This window comes from Cryptomeria japonica, chromosome 6 (assembly GCF_030272615.1).
Source record: "Cryptomeria japonica chromosome 6, Sugi_1.0, whole genome shotgun sequence".
NCBI lineage: Eukaryota > Viridiplantae > Streptophyta > Pinopsida > Cupressales > Cupressaceae > Cryptomeria > Cryptomeria japonica.
Window position 1 is genome coordinate 394,892,960 of NC_081410.1, and position 16,534 is coordinate 394,909,493.

The window sequence follows — 16,534 nt, forward strand, 5'->3', positions numbered from 1 at the left end:
TGATAAAGAGAGTATGCTTGTTTTTGTGATACTTGATTATGATCTGGTGACTGCAGATAGTGAGGAAGCAATGAGGAGAAACTCTGGAGGTGTACAAAAAATTTTGGAGCTCAAATCCGACAGGGACACTTTCCCAAATGCCATTGTGATCTGAAATAGGCATTGTTACCCTGGCTTGCATCGCTCTTCAATGTTCAGAGCTTGTTCACCAAAAATCCGGGATCTTTGTGGTACATGCAGAATCTGGAAATGTGTTGTCAGTATTACATAAATAAATCATTAAATCTGACGGGGAGGAAGATTTGGGTGTTTAGCTCAGGAGGTTCCCTTAGTCAAGCCCTTGGTTTGGCCTTTTCAGTGTCAATTCTTACAACAGTTGGAGTGTTGGATTCTCTACTGTGCAAGAGTGATGATGGTGTATGCAGATTGTGTAGGAGAAAATCCTTTGAGGTTAGCTAAGGGTTAGTGGTGTGGGCATATAGTTGGAGAGAGACAAGATAATGAGAACTCAGGGTGTTGCAATGGAGGAGATATTCATAGGTCTACAATAAGATTTAGGGAAGGAGTTGCAGGTAAGTTCTGTAGTGGAGGAATAGCAGGTAAAGCATAAGAGAGCATTAGAATAAGAAGACACAGAAAAGAAAGAAAAGTTTGTAGCTCTTAGAAGAGTAGCAGTCCTTCTGAATTAGAAAAGGGGTTCTTAAATAGACAAAATTGAGTGATGACCATTTGAAAAGTGTAGTAAGATAACTTTAGGTTTTGGATGATTGTTGTTGAGAGATTTGGGTATAAATTTTATGAAAGTCGCTACTGTATGTGCAGCGGTGACCCAAAAGACACAAGCATGCAGACAACGGGGGATGCAAGTTTGACAAAAGAGGGGGCCCAGTATGAGTTGCTTGGCACACCTACAAGGGGTTTAAGCCTAAGAAATAAGCAAAATGTTTCCTAAACATATCTAAGGGAGGTATGATCTAAAATGAGTGCAAAACATGGATCGGAAAGTGCAAAGAATGCACTTTTCAATTCTACAAATGAAGATGTACTCCATGATCAATGTGAACTTCCGTTTGTGACAAGGTTAGAGGAAATGATGGGGATATATAATTTAGTTAGAAAATTAACTATAGTCCATATACAAGTGGTTGATAAAAATAAATCAAAAGTTAGGTGGAAAGCTGGAGACAATTAATCGTCATTGTAAGATATATAACCTATATATAGGCACTTCTTTATATAAGAAGACACTAAGAAAAATAGGCACTGAAAAATTTAGTCTTATCATCCTGGCCTGAATCTCATGACAAAGCACTGATTCCCTCATTCGCTGTGAAACTGCTGAACTTTATCTCACATCCTTCCAAGAGGATAATGATCAGAATTTTGGTGTTTGAGTTTGATTTCACTATGTTTAAGTTGGGTATATAAAAAACCTAGAGGATAGTTCAAGTTGGATTATGGCCATGGACTAACTCCACAAAGCTACTCATGAACTGTAAGGTCTTGTGGAAGCAATGTACAAAGGGAAAAAATGCAAGTTCACACATTTATGATGAATTACAATCTATCTCTTTTTATGAATGATAGATTCGGAAAATCATATACCTCTTACAGTATGCTCTTTTCCTCATTATAGACATTATTTATCGTTTGTAGATTGCCCGGTCGTGAATTAACATTCCATTCCCTCAGCATGATTTCTCATATTTTTTGATAAGGTGAATCTAACATTTGGAGAGTGCAAGCTTATTGACATTTTAGGCAAGAGACATTCTTGACAGAGGGGCTGAAGGGTATAGCAAAAGTGCATACAGAGTCCATCAAACCTCATAGCCATGATTTCTATAAGTATGTGATGCCCCCGAATTGACACATCTAATCAGCAACCCGCATGCCTTGATCAGCAGACCCACCGAAGAAATTGTCTTACTACAGTAAGACTTCACAATTTCTGCCTATCGCTTATCTCCTATGAGGGGAAATATTGCAGACCAGACTTAAAAGTCCTTCGGAGAAGGAATCGAATGGCATCGAATGGGAGATTGATTCATCTTTTAATTCGATTCCAAACGAATATTGGGAACCTGACACTTATCTTCTATGGTCAAGAACACTGCAAACCTGATATCATAAGATTTGTGGTTAAGAGATTACGTATGATCTCCTTTAAGACATGAGTAAAGAATTAGTTAAGAATAATTAACAAGGCACAATATGAAGCAGCAGTTTAGTTATGTGATTGTCAAGAGGACACATTCCTTCCCAAAGGTCACCATCATGAGGAAAGTCGCAACCCCACACCCAAAAGCACTATACCAAGCGATCAAGGGAGGCATAAAAAAGGAGGAGGAAGAGACTCAGATATAGGTACAACAATCAATAGGAGCAAACCAGTTTTAATAAGGTGTCAGTTTGTAAATCAGCACAAGGATCATCCAAAGAACAACAAATCAGTAGCATCGAAGAAAAGAAGATCAACCAGCACTCAAGCCAATACAAAGTTACAAACTCAGAAATTAACACATATATATACATCACACAGCAATGACATAACTATCAGATATCGTGGATCTAAATCAAGGCACTAATCCAGGCTTCAACTAGGAATTCTAGGGCAAGTTGAGTAGAGTCCCAATAGGGGACATTACAAGTGGTATCAGAGCATGTTCCTGCCAGCCTGAGGGAAATTAGTTAATGCAATTAAGTCAACGAGCTCTAAGGGCTATTGAAAGAGAAAGGAAGAAAGCCAACAAAGAACAAATGGAACATGAGTTTAGAGCCTTTATGGAACAAATTATTCAATCCCTGTGAAACATAATAGCAACCATAAATGACCTTAGGGCAAATTCAAGAGATGGAAGGGAGAACATCCCTTGTCAATCAAAAAGTGATAATATGATCATCCAGGAATCAACACCAAGATCAAACGGGGCACCTTTTTTATTTAGAGAATAACCATCAAGGGAAAATGAAGAAGCCAATGCACCCAACATGAGGGAACTCGCTATGGAATACACAAGACTAGACCCTGAAACAAAAAAGAGTATCCCATTTTTTGAGTATTATGAAGCCAATGCAAGGAGAAACCATAGGAGAGGAAAAACACAGGCTAACCTAGAAATACAACACAAAGTGGGGAAAATGACCATTCCCAATTTTGATGGGACTGGAAAAATCATAGCCCATTCATGGATTCAGAAACTAGAGACATGCCTCACCCTTTGCCCTATGGCAGAAAAGGATGCCATTACATTCATTATATTATACCTAGAAGGAATGGCTTATGAGTGGTGGCATTATGGCCTAGTTACCCAAGATCATAAAAATATAAAAATCTATGAGGCTTTCAAGAGAAGGCTTATTGGAATATTTGACCAAATTCACCCCTAGAAACATTTCAAGGAACTAACCCGAATAAGGCAAAGGGGGACTCTTAAAGACTACATCACGAAATTTCAAAGGTTAGCAGTCTTGGTTCTTAGAATATCTAAAGAACGGCTTACTTATTTGTAGAGGGCCTTTCAGACTCACTCCATGGGTTGATAGGTGCATTCGACCCAACCACTCTTCATGAAGCAATCTTAAAAGCTACCAGGCTTAATGCCAAATCAAGGGACAAATATCATACAAAACATCAACCCTCTCCTCCTCTATCTTACAATGAAAGAAAGGAGCTCATGAACAAAGGACTATGTTTCCATTGTAAGGAAAAATGGGGAACATGGACACAATTGTAATCTAAAAAAATTTAAAAGATGCCTAGAATACACAAGAAAAAGGTTTGTCCTTCTAATGCAAGAAAGAATGGAGGCCGAGACACATGTGAAAGCCAATTATGTAATATAGAGGCAATGTTCGACGATGAAACAAAAGGAAATCCAAGTAAGAAGACAAGGCACGATGAGGAAGATCTTAAAAGCATCCAAGCGGGAGAAGAAAGGACAATAAACAAATGGAGCTTTGTGGAGGAGCCAATCTAGTAATTATGGTGTCCTTACATCCTTAAGATCTATGGGACATATTAAGCAAATGTTTGAAGTGTATTGGAGAAAGTTTAGGACACATCAATGAGCATACAAGAGCAGAAAGTTTGGGGTTAGGCCCACTTTCTGACTCAAAATTGATTAGGAGCAGAAGGATTGGGGTTAGGTCCACTTTTTGACTCAAAATGGATTAGGAGCATAAGGATTGGGGTTAGGCCCACTTTTTGGATCGGAATGGATTAGGAGCAAAAGGATTGGGGTTAGCCCCAATTTTTGACTCAAAATGGATTAGGAGTAGAAGGATTGGGGTTAGGCTCACTTTTTGGCTTGAAATGGATTAGGAGCAGAAGGATTGGGGTTAGGCCCAAATTCTGACTCAAAATGGATTAGGAGCAGAGGGATTGGGATTAGGCCCACTTTTTGGCTCAAATGGAAAGATAGGGTTAGACCCACTGAAGGGATCTAACTTGTGTATTTGTTTGTATATTTTGTGATTGCATATATTCATGTGTATACTTCAAGTATTTGTGTATGCTTTGTGTCTACGTATATTCATGTGTATACTTCGTGTTTTTATGTGTATGCTTTGTGTTTGGTTCATACTTGATATGTTCTAGAGATGTGGATAACTTGAAAGATATAAATTGCATTTGAGGTCATAGAGGTGTGTCATGCTTCCAATCCTCATCTTAATATATGTTAAGATCACCCTTTGTTTGATGTAGAGAGATATCTAGGTATTGAGCAAACATGGGGACAACCAAATTAAATAAGGAATACAAACCTCCAAGGATTGGTTTGGGGACCCTCATTGCTTGTCCTTGAGGACAAGCAATCTCGGGAAGGGCTGACTGTCATGCCCCCAAATTGACACATCTAATCAGCAACTTGCATGCCTTGATCAGCAGACCCATCAAGGAAATTGGCTTACTACAGTAAGACTTCACAATTTCTTCCTATCGCTTATCTCCTATGAGGGGAAATATTGCAGACCAGAGTTCACAAACTCATCACTTATCTTCTATGGTCAAGAACATTGCAAACCCGATATCATAAGATCTGTGGTTAAAAGATTACGTATGATCTCCTTTAAGATATGAGTAAAGAATTAGTTAAGAATAATTAACAACACACAATATGAAGCATCAGTTCAGTTATGCGATTGTCAAGAAGACATGTTCCTTCCCAAAGGTGGTCACCATGAGGAAAGTCACAACCCTACATCCACGATGGAGAAATATAAAAGCACTATACCAAGCAATCAAGGGAGGCATAAAAAAGGAGGACGAGACTCAGATGTAGGTACAGCAATCAATAGAAGCAAATCGATATTCATAAGAAGGTGTCGGTTCGTAAATCAGCACAAGGATTCATCCAAAGAACAACAAATCAGTAGGCATTGAAACAAAGAAGATCAACCAGCACTCAAGCCAATACAAAGTTACAAACTCAGAAATTAACACATATATACATCACACAGCAGTGACATAACTATCAGATATTGGGGATCTAAATCAAGGCACCAATCCAGGCTTCAACTAGGTATTCTAGGGCAAATTGAGTAAAGTGCCAATAGGGAACATTACAATGTACTATTCATTGTCTAATAATGTCAGGCCTCAGTTTGTAGAGGTCCGTGTTTGTGTAGAAATAAAAATATGCCCCAGAATTATATTTATTAGAAATAATGGATATACAACATGTTTTTTTGGTTCAAGAGACTTTCTTGGTTGTTGAAAGTAACTGAAAGCGTTTACAGGATTCTTTACAATTTTCTGAGTATAGCAATTTTTTGAATACAAGGACTTATGAGATGAATCATGCATGCAATGCCATCCTGTCTTAATGATAACTTCTTCATAATATCTGATTACTAGTGGCAAGGTTGTTATGAGACCACTTCGTGATTTTCTTCAATAAGAGGTCCTCAAATCCAGCACTTTCTGTTCGCTACTTTCAGATTCTTATTTTTCTGTACAAGGTGCTTTGTGTTACATCGATAGACATTTATGTGCATGCACACCCCTATGAGATAAGCCGGTATCAAAAAATCTTTAACTTTCAGGGTTGACTGAGGATGTTTATATCATAATTTATGAGTTTTGCCAGAGTTGCAAAGTTTAGGGTAGTTGTGCAGTTTTCAGACTCTTAAAGGAATGAGTTTTCATCACGTTCTTTAGCCTGATTTTGAGAACTTCATGTGTTCAGTGTGTCATTTCCCTATTCCAATCATTTCATTTGCAGCATATTTATGTCAATGAAATGTTTATTCTTTATTCTGTATAAGTGTAATATGAATTTATGGAAAAAGAGGAATTTCTATAATAGTTATAATATCCAACCAGCAAGGAAAAATAAATGTCAAAGGAGCCAAGGGCAATGCAGTGTGAAGCTAAGAGGTGGAGTCCCTTGAAAACAGGCTTATGATTGTTGTTGTTTCTGAGACAAAACCTATGATGCCATGATGGACCAATAAGTTGATAATCAATCTGCTACCAGATGGATCCTAGGTAAAATTGCCAAGCAAGCTTGTTTAATTTTAATGTAATTGGAACTACTGATAGTTTAATGACAACAACCATTGCACTGAAGTTTGATCCCCATCCAAAGAAAATGCTTGAGCTGGTCGGTAAAATAGGATATGGTGCCTATTGGAAAACAAGGGAGGAGTTTATAAACCATGGAGTTGTTAGACATCATTACTTAAATTGATCTTGATATCGTCGCACTTGAACCTGATATTAAATATTCACAAACTTTGACCTGATATTATTTTTGTTTCATGCTAATTTTCTGACATCGTGACATGGACTTTGCTTTACTTTTATCAATTTGATATTATATCATGCTACAATACACATAAATTGGCCGTGGAAGGACTGATACTTGAATCTGATCTTCTATAATGGTTTTCCGTATCTGCTGTTGCTTTCTAGACCAGCTAAACTGTATGCCTGTGCTCTATTTAGTTTCTATTTCATCATTTATTGCACGTTGCATTATAATCAACACACCCCATGAAATAAATGCAGATAAATAAAAACTAGTTTTTGTTTTCTGATTTTCATGCTCTGTGGAATTCTTGGTTTTCTGACCAAAGATGCCTTTGGTTTTTTCAGCCGATATGCATCATGCTTGGAATATCTCCAAAATCTGAAATCAAACTTGAAGCTTGATATACATCTTCATGCTCATGTAGAAACACTATATGATCAAATTCGGCATAAAGCACTGATTCAATATACAAATCCTTTCATATCAGTTGACCTTCATACTATGGCAAATGCATTCAAGACAAGTGTGGGTGGGCTTGAGAAAGAGCTTGAGGCTTTAATTATGGATGATCAGATTCAGGTAAGGCTTTTTCTTGGTATTGGTTCTTGTCTGAGAGAAGTTGCTTTATATGGCATCACAAAATATAAGAGTAATTGGCTCTGTTATAGATGATGCTAGTCGGTATATCTACCTGAATTTTCTAATAATGTGATATCTACTTGAATTTTCTAGTAATGTTATTGTATGATATTCATTTCTATACTGAAGTTCTTGCCTCTATCTCAGGCACGCATTGATTCACATAACAAGATCTTATATGCCCGCCATGCCGATCAGCGTAATATGACATTTCAGCGCGTTTTGCAAACTGGAGTGGAATTTGACAGAGATGTTCGGGCAATGCTTTTGCGGGCAAATATCTTGAGGCATGATTTTATTGTAAAACACTCCAGGAAGACGTGACAGATCAACATGAATGTTTTTTAAAGTAATTCTGTTGTCTGTGACCACCTATCCAAGCTTTGGAAATTCTGTAAATATTTAAGTACTTTCAGTTTTTTAAAATGCTTCGGGAGATTACCACACTTAACTGTGATAAGCTTTTTAACAGTTAATGTTTTTTCCTCCATTACAATGTTTAATTGGAAGGATTGTATTGTAGAATGTACAATGTCTTTCCATAAACAACATATACATGTATATCGTAATAGATATATGGCTCGAGTAAATTGCTGATTGGTAATTCTTTTGTTGACCATCCAATCTGTCTTTTTTGGATGAAAATTGGAGGACATCTAACAAAAACAGATATTTTTAGGTGTTCAGGGTATTTCTTGAGATGAGGATTAAGGATGTTGCTCAATCTCGAGGTTGTCAAAATTGGAGTTTTCTGCTTGTCTTTCTTAATTCTGGATATCGCTTCCAGGGATGATTTCATTGTTTAATTAAGGATTGTGCAAGGTGTAATGATGTTCCAATTATGGTTATCTTGCCAATGAGAATTAGAGCAGAAATACTTATTGGCAGCATTAGATTTTCAGTCATTTAAGTGGAAATATTTTGGATCACATTTTTTGATCCTTCAGAAGGATGGTTTTAGGTAAATTATGTTAACAACAGACTTTCTATATTTATATTTGGAATCAATTTTTGTGGCAATTATCAATCAACTTTTTGCGTTGGTAATTCAATATTTGAGTTATGTTTAAGTCTAGATTCTTATTGCTGCTGCGAGTTTAGTTTTTTCTTGGAGATGAAAATGCCTTTTATTGGCATCCAATAAGAATGCAGTCATACTCATCTGGTTTGCATTTTTTGCTCCAATTAGGATGGTTTTTTGGCATGGTAATATATATTGTTGATAAATTGTCGATTGTACCATTAAGTAGAGAGAACTTTGAGTGGGCACCAAATGCTGATAAATTGCATATTTTCGACTGAAGAAATACTATACATGTGAAAAATTACATTTTTCTTAAAACAACACAACTATTTCAGAGGGTGAAACCCGCTCACCCCCCAATTTTCCACCTAGCATGTCCCACGTGGGATTTGAATTTTAGTCACTTGAAGAGTGAAACCTTTTACTCAGTAAGCAAACAAAATCTCATTAATTAAATTTAATTGAACATTAATAAGGGCTTCTTGTTAAACTAGTACTGTAGTGGTAGATGTCAGGCTTGTAATAGTATTTATTATGATATCAAATCTATTGTATCATTAATAAATATATGCCATCTGGGGAAAGACCAATTGCTTCTAGTAAAGTTTGATCCAGGAAACATTGCAATGAAGCTCATAACTCTGATAGCACTTACACTTGGACTTAATTGACTCCACCGACTTAGTCATCACCAGTGGATCACTTGGCGATAAAGCGACAACCTAACTCTTCTCAAGGCTTATCACATACATTTGGTGGCATCTGTTTTAAAAATCTTGTTCTTCACACAGTCACAACACCATTTCTGGATGATGACCATACATATGAATCTTGGTAGTGCTTGGCAGAGCAACAATTTACAACTGTTGAGCCACTCTTCACCCTCGTACATGTATAATATTTTATATTACCATTTCTTATAAATAGACTTAGTAAGCTAGCTTATTGATGTTGAACATACCGAAATACTAGGGGCATGGGTGAATCAGTATTCCCAAAATAAAACACTGATAATCTAAAACTCAATTTGATCTTAGATATCTTTAACACAAATTGAAATATGCAATACAAGTGAAATGCACAACATACACAACCATGAGAGACACTGGATTTTTTATACGTGGAAAACCCAAATGGGAAAAATCACAGAGAGGGTTAACTCAAGATAATATGACTAGTTATATGGGATTACAAAAAAGGCTCACTGATTAGATTACGACTCAATGTCAGCAAGGTTCACTGCCAGAAAATAAAGAAATGAACTAAGGAAAATTGCATCTACATATGTATGGGATTAGTTCTTATTAAGCTCAAAAAACACACCAATTGTTTGCAATAGATCTGGTCAAGAAACTTTGCAAATTACTTCACTATTTGTCTGCTCGAAAGTACTATCGCACTAGATCAATCCTTCTCTTTTACTCATTCAGAATTGACTTCTTCACTTTATTGCTTACCACCTTACTTTTTACTTCATTGCAATTCATCCATCTGCTTCTGTCTCTCATGAAATATAATATGACTGTATATATATGAGTGTAACACTAAGAATGTACAAGAAGGTGGCTTCAATAACATTTTCCCAAAATATATTTCAATGGTCAAATCATACACTATAATCATTGGAGCAAATATCAACATAACCTTTCGAGGTTGGGTTGACTTGGAAAGAATATCCTCAAATTTCCACAATAACACGCTACAGGAGTACAACGATCACGATCCAATCCAACATTACACAGTTAAAGATGTGAACAATGAATCATCAAACGATTATTATCAGAAATCAAGAATCTAGAGGAAACCAGAGCACGAAGAGCTGCTCAATACTACATAACCAAATACATTTTCTAGAGCACAACATCAAGAGGATGACTTTTGGGGCACCAAAACCACGAATACAACAATCTTAGATGATGAAAATGTGCATATCAAAATTGCACTACCATATGCATCAAGAAACAAATGCAGATCATTGGACCTCTTAGATAAGTCAATTGTATAAAATCAGACTGCATGAACGATTGGAGCATGAAACCAATTGCCACAACCAACACCAAATCTTTCATATCAAGATAAATGTATCCTTATACTGACAATACATATTTTTGGAGCAATAAACACGTCTGCAATACATCAACAATCATACATACCTATCTTCCATTATTCTGCATCATATTCGGACCAATCCAAATCACTAGGTTTGACATCAATGACAACTAAGACAAGTATTTCTAACAAGTGATATAATAGAAGGATAACTCATGGGTTTATATATCCATCATCTTGGATCTTGTAGTTAACTATTGCATAATAGAACTCTGTATGTTGCAATTTCATGCTAGTGTTAAATTGTTCAGTTATTTATATTTCCCTTAACTACTTGGCTTTGATATTGTTCTTGGTCTCTTCCATTCAAAATATTCTCTTGTGATTGCATGTTTTGCTTGCTTAGTGTGGCTCCTTTGGGTACCATCCTAGGCCTTAGGATCAATGGTATTAGAGCCTATGCATTTTATATTTGGACTCGATTTGTATGTGCCCATCCACTTGAGGTTAGATTTTGTGAGTTGGGGGAAAACCTTCTTGTGTAGTGATCTATCCAAGATGGTAGGCATTGGATATTTTGACAATAGATATGCTCCAACAAATTTAGAAGATGTGTTAAATGAGAGTTGAGGTTTTGGAACAAAAATATGCATGGGATAGAAGAAGCCTAGTTGTTAGCTTTGACCAACTTTTTGAGTGTAACATTCTTCAGAGGGCTTTACCTCCAACAAATCCTTTGTCAGTTCTACATCGTACAAATCCTAGGACATCCTTATTCTTGAATGCACCATAGATGTTAATGCTTTGGATAATTGAGCTAAACCTATTTGTTCTTACTTCATGTGTCATATCATTTCTTTGAAAGATTGAAGATCACTTGTGCTCTTTTGAAAGCTTCCACGCCTTTTAAATATTGGTGGCAAAACTCTCGTGGATCCCATGAGAAGGCCCTTACATTTGAATGTCTTCACAACTAAATTGTTTTGTAGAAGCCTTGAAATAGGTCCACTGCCTAGTTGGGAACTACAAGGATCAATACATCAAGTTTGCACTATTGCATGCCAAACATGGTCAATTTGTGCAAGAAGACACTGATATTGTTTGCACTATATTTTCTAAGTTGGCATTCAAGTGATTGAGCATGCTCTTATATTGAAGTATAGGCTGACCTTGAAGCTCTACATCTGATTGGACATGGATTTCCTAAAGATTTCCACCTTCTAAGAAGCTTATAGATTCATGTACAAATTTGAGGCCAATGTTTGGATTAATGTGTCTCAGCCTTAGAGTCCAAACATGTTTATTATATTTATTCTATTGCACACTTTGGAAGTCCTAAAAAGAGGGGACTAGTGTCATAGGTTGCTATGTTAGAACTATGACAATTTTTTTGATTTACTATGACCTTACTAGTTCGGTGGAAGAGTCATGGAGAGTAATTATTTGGCAATTGGTATTTATGGTGGTGTTCACTTTTGACAAGTGATGTGAGGTAGGTATTGCATATGGCAAGGTGACCGTTATGGATGAGTTATGCATTGTTGCATTGGAAGTTGCTATGTGCAACATGTCATGGGCTTAGCAAGTTGTTTATGACAACACACACCTCTTCGACATTGGAGTTGGTTTTGAAAAGAATGGTTGCTTTTCACTTGTGTTGAGCTCTATAATATGTGGCTTCTTAGTGTATTTTGTATGATAGGTTGGTATCTTCTAAGAATCTTTGATGTGTTGAATATTCTCTAGAATTCCTTTTTGTTGTATTTACTCCTAAAGAGCATTGACTCTAGGAATTGTATTGCAACAACTAGTATTGTTGATAATACAATTGAGTCTAGCTTTTGGAGAGTGGGTTTTTTTCCCAAAAGGGTTTTCCCACGTATATTTGGTGTTGTGGTTTTGTTTGTTTAAATTTGATTTATGTGTATCTAAGTTTCAATAGTTTAAGAGTTTGTAAGAAATTTTCAACATCATCTCTCATGTTAGATTTAGCATTTGGAAGTGTTATTTTGCACTTAGGCTTCCTTTTACCCAAAGCCAAGTTCGTTCAAATTTTAGGATTAAGCATAATAAGGGAACACCAAGCTTGAATTCAAATGAATTATAAACAATGAAGTTGGTCTCCACAATGATCTCATAAGAATGACACCACTTAACGAGCATAAGAAACACACAAGACTAGAAAGTGGTGTTTGAGTTCACAACACCAACAATCATTCAATGGGAGAGTGCTGCACTAGAAAAGGCTTGCTAGCACAATGGATCTATTGGTCCTACCATTGCAAGACCCAAGAAAAGCAAGCTTATCATGGATGTAGAACCTAGCTCTATGACAAGTTTGCTAGAATTACCTGCTAGAATTACCTCTTTCTCAAACACAACTATAAGGAAATAGAGAAGTTCCCATATCAAATGTGGGGTAATGGACAACCAATACACTTCATAATCAACATTGAAAGTTAGAAGAAATATTTTCTCTTGAAGCAATTTTTTGTTTGAACTTTCCATTGCCACCTCACCCTTGACCATAGTCCATTGGATGGTTCAATTTGGTTTTAGAGAAATCCACCACTCAGTAATGTTAGTAAATGTGCAAAAACAAGCAATTTTAAGATGTCCTACTCTGTGATGTCACACCATAGAGGTGCATGATGTTTTACTTGGTCAACCATATTTGTTTCATTAATATGCAACTTATGAGGCAAATCGTATGAATGTTGCCATAGATGTTGGCAAGATAGATAACACATAATATACATAGTCTTCAAGTTTATATTCATTAGCACCAAGAAATGGGTTGTTAGCTTCAATAAAAGGTTTAGCTTTCCTATGGTTATATATAAAAAAACGTGGGAGCAAAACATAGATATCTTTCAATTACCAAACATAGTGCTTCAACATTGTGCAATAAAACACACAATTGAATTGATCCTAGAGCTATTCTACCTAATGCATCTCAATACCACATATCGTTGAAGATATTATGTAGTAGATTCAAAAGCTCATGGACAAGGTGTTGGTGCCTAAGTTAGCAGTGGAAAATTTTCTTGGTCCAATCCACCTTTGTGCATTTGGCCTCAATATGCCCATTATATATAATCGATTTACAAAAACTTTGAATAGGTCTCCCTTGGTCAAGTTTGCATATATATGATTTCTCATCGTCCTCCATATCCCTATCAGTTGTTAGAAGTTGCAAAAACCCAAGAGTTCTAATTCTAGAAGATTTTTAGTCATTTTTTATTATTTTTTGTGGAATTGCAAAGTTTGTAAGGAGTATTGGACTACTTCCAATCATCCAATGTCTAGTTTTGACCTCTATTCTTGCATAGAATTATTATAATCTCTACTTGGTTCTTCCTTCTTTCACTTTCTTATATTTATTCCTCTTTTCTAGGATTTTGATGGTCATATATACATTTGTCTCACGTCCCAATCTCAAGTATAAACTTCCACATCATGTCCCCACATGTTTCTGTTCCTTTGTTTTAGTTCTCATTTCTTTATATTACAAATTTGTATTAATTTTCAATGGTTGTTTAGACTTCCCTTCCTTGTTCCTATGTTTCAAATTTTCTTCCTTTCTTGCATTCTCCCAAGTCTTTCATTTCCTCTCCTTTGTGGACATTTGGAGTCCATTTGGATATCTTCCACTCCTTGTTGATCTTTGCATCTCCCATCCTTCCACATTTTCTCACATTCCTATCAAACTTCTCATGCAGACTTTTTTTAGACCACCAAAATTCCATTCAATTGTTTAGTATTGATGTACACTTTTGCATCAAACCTCTGTTTGCAATATGTGTTGTCATTGATCAACCTGATGCCTGACAATATATGTTGTCTTTGTTTGTTGAAAGTTGTTTAGTTGTCATTATGCGATTGATTGGATAGAGTTTGTTGCAATTGTTGAAGTAATGATGATGACATGTTGATTGATATGATAGGAGATTGTTGGAAGGAGTTGTCACTAATAAAGAGAATATATGGACGATGGGTACAATTTCTTTGTGTTGTGGATATACTTAGTATGATGTGTTGATGCAAATGATGATGTTGATAATGGGATTGATGACAAAGATGCATGATGATGATATTAAGATGAGGATTAGGTGCATGACAATAGAATGGAGACGTTGGTAATATGTATGCTACAAAATGTTGCTTATATTCTTGATTGTTCCTAAGTGATAAGTTGATGTTTCTAGGACACTTAGGTCCTTGGAAGTTTGATAGAGTAAGTTGGTGCATAAATACATACTAATGATAGTTTAGAAGAATTCTTTGCATTCCTCCACATTTGGTGATATCTTGCAGACTTGAACTTAATGTTTATGCTCTATGGACATTGCACTACTATATTTTTAGGTCCTTGGTGTTGTAGCTAATGAGGTTGGTGTTTGCAGTTTGTTGACAATCTAGCTGTTTTATCATGCTTAAAACATTTGTTCTGTGTCTCAGTTCAAGTTTCAGATGTTGGTGTTTATTGCAAGAGTTGATTGTCATGAACCGTTTTATCTATAATTACTTGCAATTATTAAATTATGGAAATGATTTATATTTTATGATTAGGTGGATGAAATTGAAATGAAAATGAAATTAAAATTGAAATAAAAAATTGAAATTGAAAATTGATATGGATTAGGATAGAAATTTAAATGCAAATGAATGATTTAAATTATCTTATTTATAAAATTGGGGATTGTCATTGCTAATGAGCAATCGAGTACAAGTGAATGCAGGAACAAGTGAATGTGGAAGAAGGCGAGAACTTGGTTCAGGTAGAGTTGTCTTAGCTTTTTGACTTCGATAAAGAGATGGAATCTCACACACCACATTAGAATTCATAAGTTGTATCTTGCAAAGATAGAATATTTAAATGACTTTAATTGAGTGTTTGTTTAAATTCGAATGATGAATTTCGTATGAGTAATCTTAATTGACATTTCTTTTATTCAAAGAAAGATTGATTTTTTTTTATGTTTTAAAAAGATTATACATGTATTTTGATGATTGTTATATGCATTTTGTGTGCAGATAATGTATACATTTCATAATAAAATGAATGAAATATCGTGTGCTTATTTCCTAGTTTTGATTTTTAGATAATGACACACACACACACACACACACACACACACACGCACACACGCACACACACACACACACACACACACACACACACACACACACACACACACAAGTGTATATGAATTCGATATATATATATGTGTGTGTGTGTATGTATATGTACACACATACATATACATACATACATATACATATGTATATGTTATACATACATACATACATACATACATACATACATACATACATACATACATACATATATATATATATATACACACACACACACACACACACACACACACACACACACACACACACACACACACACACACACACACTTCAATTGAATTCCCTAGTAGAATGGGTATGGGAATTCCATTTCCATGCTTATGTCTTGATGCTCTAGCATAAGCTGCCAACTGTCTAGTCACCTCAAGTAATATTATTCTGTCCGTAGAATACCTTGGCAACATATAGGGAGGTGAAGGACATCCATGGATTCTGATGTATGTGAATTTTGGAAACTGAATGAACCATGCACCATGCTTTTTCATGAGTTCTTGTGCCTCCAGAGATAGTTTATGGTGAATCCCTCCTTGCAATGTCTTGGTGATATACATCGTGAAGGCGTCATTGACTAGCTTGTAGCAATTCTTAGGTGGATGATGTAGTTGAACATAAGAATCACAAACTCTTATTTCCCTAGGTCCTCTCCTAACAACTCCTCTGTGTGGTAGCCTTGCATACTCGAAACTTCTGACTAAGGAATATATAATATATAAGCTCATGTGAAATGACTTGGTAGGGGCTAGCCTCCTCAACTGCACGTCCAGGTTGTTGCTAATGATTCTAGCCCAATTGAGCATTCCTTTTCCTTGGATGATCACTTGAATAAAGAAGAACATCCACTTGTCGAAGAAGAAGGATTGAGAGGCACCAGTAACCCGATTGAGCATGGTTATCAAGTCCTTGA

General features: G+C 35.9%; 1 protein-coding gene across 2 annotated transcripts in view; it reads left to right on the plus strand.

Moving 5' to 3' along the window:
- Positions 1–8,428, plus strand: part of LOC131038313 (COP9 signalosome complex subunit 1) — a 48,108-nt gene extending 39,680 nt beyond the window's left edge. The window contains exons 5-7 of one of the 2 annotated variants that reach the window (XM_057970675.2): positions 7,103–7,337; positions 7,545–7,746; positions 8,077–8,428. In XM_057970675.2, the coding sequence (XP_057826658.2) occupies positions 7,103–7,337; positions 7,545–7,721 (412 nt within the window). In that variant the 3' untranslated portion in view covers positions 7,722–7,746; positions 8,077–8,428. Of the gene's footprint in view, positions 1–7,102; positions 7,338–7,544; positions 8,017–8,076 lie in introns of those variants that run through there. The other variant, XM_057970674.2, reaches the window with a different exon arrangement.
- The last annotated feature ends 8,106 nt before the right edge of the window (positions 8,429–16,534 follow it).